This window comes from Buceros rhinoceros, unplaced genomic scaffold (genome assembly GCF_000710305.1).
Source record: "Buceros rhinoceros silvestris isolate BGI_N320 unplaced genomic scaffold, ASM71030v1 scaffold41383, whole genome shotgun sequence".
NCBI classification, from domain to species: Eukaryota; Metazoa; Chordata; class Aves; order Bucerotiformes; family Bucerotidae; genus Buceros; species Buceros rhinoceros.
In genome coordinates, this window is record NW_010406073.1 from 1 (window position 1) to 1,567 (window position 1,567).

The 1,567-nt window shown below is 50.6% G+C and overlaps 1 protein-coding gene across 1 annotated transcript in view; it reads left to right on the plus strand.

Annotated features, from left to right (window-relative positions):
* Window positions 1-95: 95 nt before the first annotated feature.
* The window catches only part of ZRANB2 (zinc finger, RAN-binding domain containing 2), an 8,532-nt gene continuing 7,060 nt past the window's right edge, over window positions 96-1,567 (plus strand). Inside the window, exons 1-2 of the mRNA XM_010133946.1 lie at window positions 96-200; window positions 969-1,051. Of these exons, the coding sequence (XP_010132248.1) occupies window positions 112-200; window positions 969-1,051 (172 nt within the window). The 5' untranslated portion in view covers window positions 96-111. The remainder of the gene's footprint in view (window positions 201-968; window positions 1,052-1,567) is intronic.

Genomic DNA, 1,567 nt, shown 5'->3' on the forward strand with positions numbered 1-1,567 from the left:
TTTTTGAAAGAAAAGAGTATCAATTCTTTTTAATTAATCACAAAGCGGAATGTTTGAGAGCTGTTTGGGGCGTGTCTTGTTTCTTTTCCAGAAAAAACGACAGAAGCCAAAATGATGAAAGCTGGAGGCACTGAGATAGGGAAGACGCTGGCTGAGAAGAGCCGCGGCCTCTTCAGCGCCAACGACTGGCAGTGTAAAACGTACGGCGGGGGGGAGGCAGCAGCAGCGTGTTCCCGTGGAGCACACAGCACAGCTACAATATGAGGCTTTGTTTTGTTGGCATAAATTCACCCGCGCTGATGAGAGAAGGGCTGCTGCCCCACCGGTACTGTGTGCGGTGGGAGCAGCGTCTGTGCTCGCTGGACAGCGGTTACTTAATTAACCCGGCTGGGAGAAGAGTAAAACTGGGAAAAGAGTAAAAAAAGTCAACACGAGAGAGATAAAACTTCATGTTTTTCTTTGCTAAGCCAAGACACTTCTCAAGCTCAGCAGAAATGTGTCGATGGAAGGAAGCTCTTCGTGGCAGTGCGATGGTTTCTTGTTCGCACTCTGAGGGTTTAACAGGGGGAGCTTAGTTCAGCTCTTGGATGTTCCTCCAGGCTATCGATTGAGAACAGGAGGGTCTAAATCAGAAAAGGACTTTAATGAAGTGCTCTCCTTTTGGGTTTTGGGGAGTGCTGGTACCAGCTCCAGGGAATGCTGGTGGAGTCAGTTTAGCCCAGCGGAGCTGCAGGGTTGTTTGGGTCTCAGCCCCTGGCTGCGCCCAGCCCTGGGGGTTTTCCCTCTGTGCTGTGGGCAGTACCAGGTGCACGTGGCTCCCAGTGCCGGGGGAATCGGCCTGAGGGCCTGTCCCAGGGCTGTTTGCAGATGCATTTTAGTGCATTTTTGAAGGGTTGCCTCAATGCTTAAGCTTTTTGATGGGAACTAAACCATTTCTTTTCCCTGATTTGTTGTTCCTGCCTCTGAAGGTGCGGCAACGTGAACTGGGCCAGACGATCCGAGTGTAACATGTGTAATACTCCAAAGTACGCCAAGCTGGAGGAGAGGACAGGTAGGACAGGAGGTGTTCGGCTGAAATACTCAAAGGCCTGTGAGAAAACTTGGTTTTGTAAATCTCAGTGTGATTGAGTAACTGAATGGATTGTTGTCAGGGCAGAGCACTCTCCCATGCATAAACAACTCTGGCCTGGGTTACTCTTAGCAGGGTGTAAAGTGTGTGATGGTTTCCTTGGGAAAGTCATTAAATACTCTACCTAAACTGCCTCTGCAGCTGGGTTTTATACCAAGACATTTGGAAGGAGCAGTGCAGTGTTTTACTGACCTCCAGAAGGTCTAGTGTCCACATCACGGATTTGGCCACCCCGGGAGCAGCGTTAGAGGCCGTGCCAATGAGCCCATTACCCCTTCACGAGGTTCACTCATGCTGTGACCCATTTAAAGTCCCTCCTTAGCAAGGAGCCCAGTGGTAACTGGAATGGGGGGGTTTCCTCACACTGCAGCCCTGCTTGTTCCCACTGTCACCGCTGCAGACGGGGGCAGGCAGTCACAGTGAAGCATATGAAAAAAG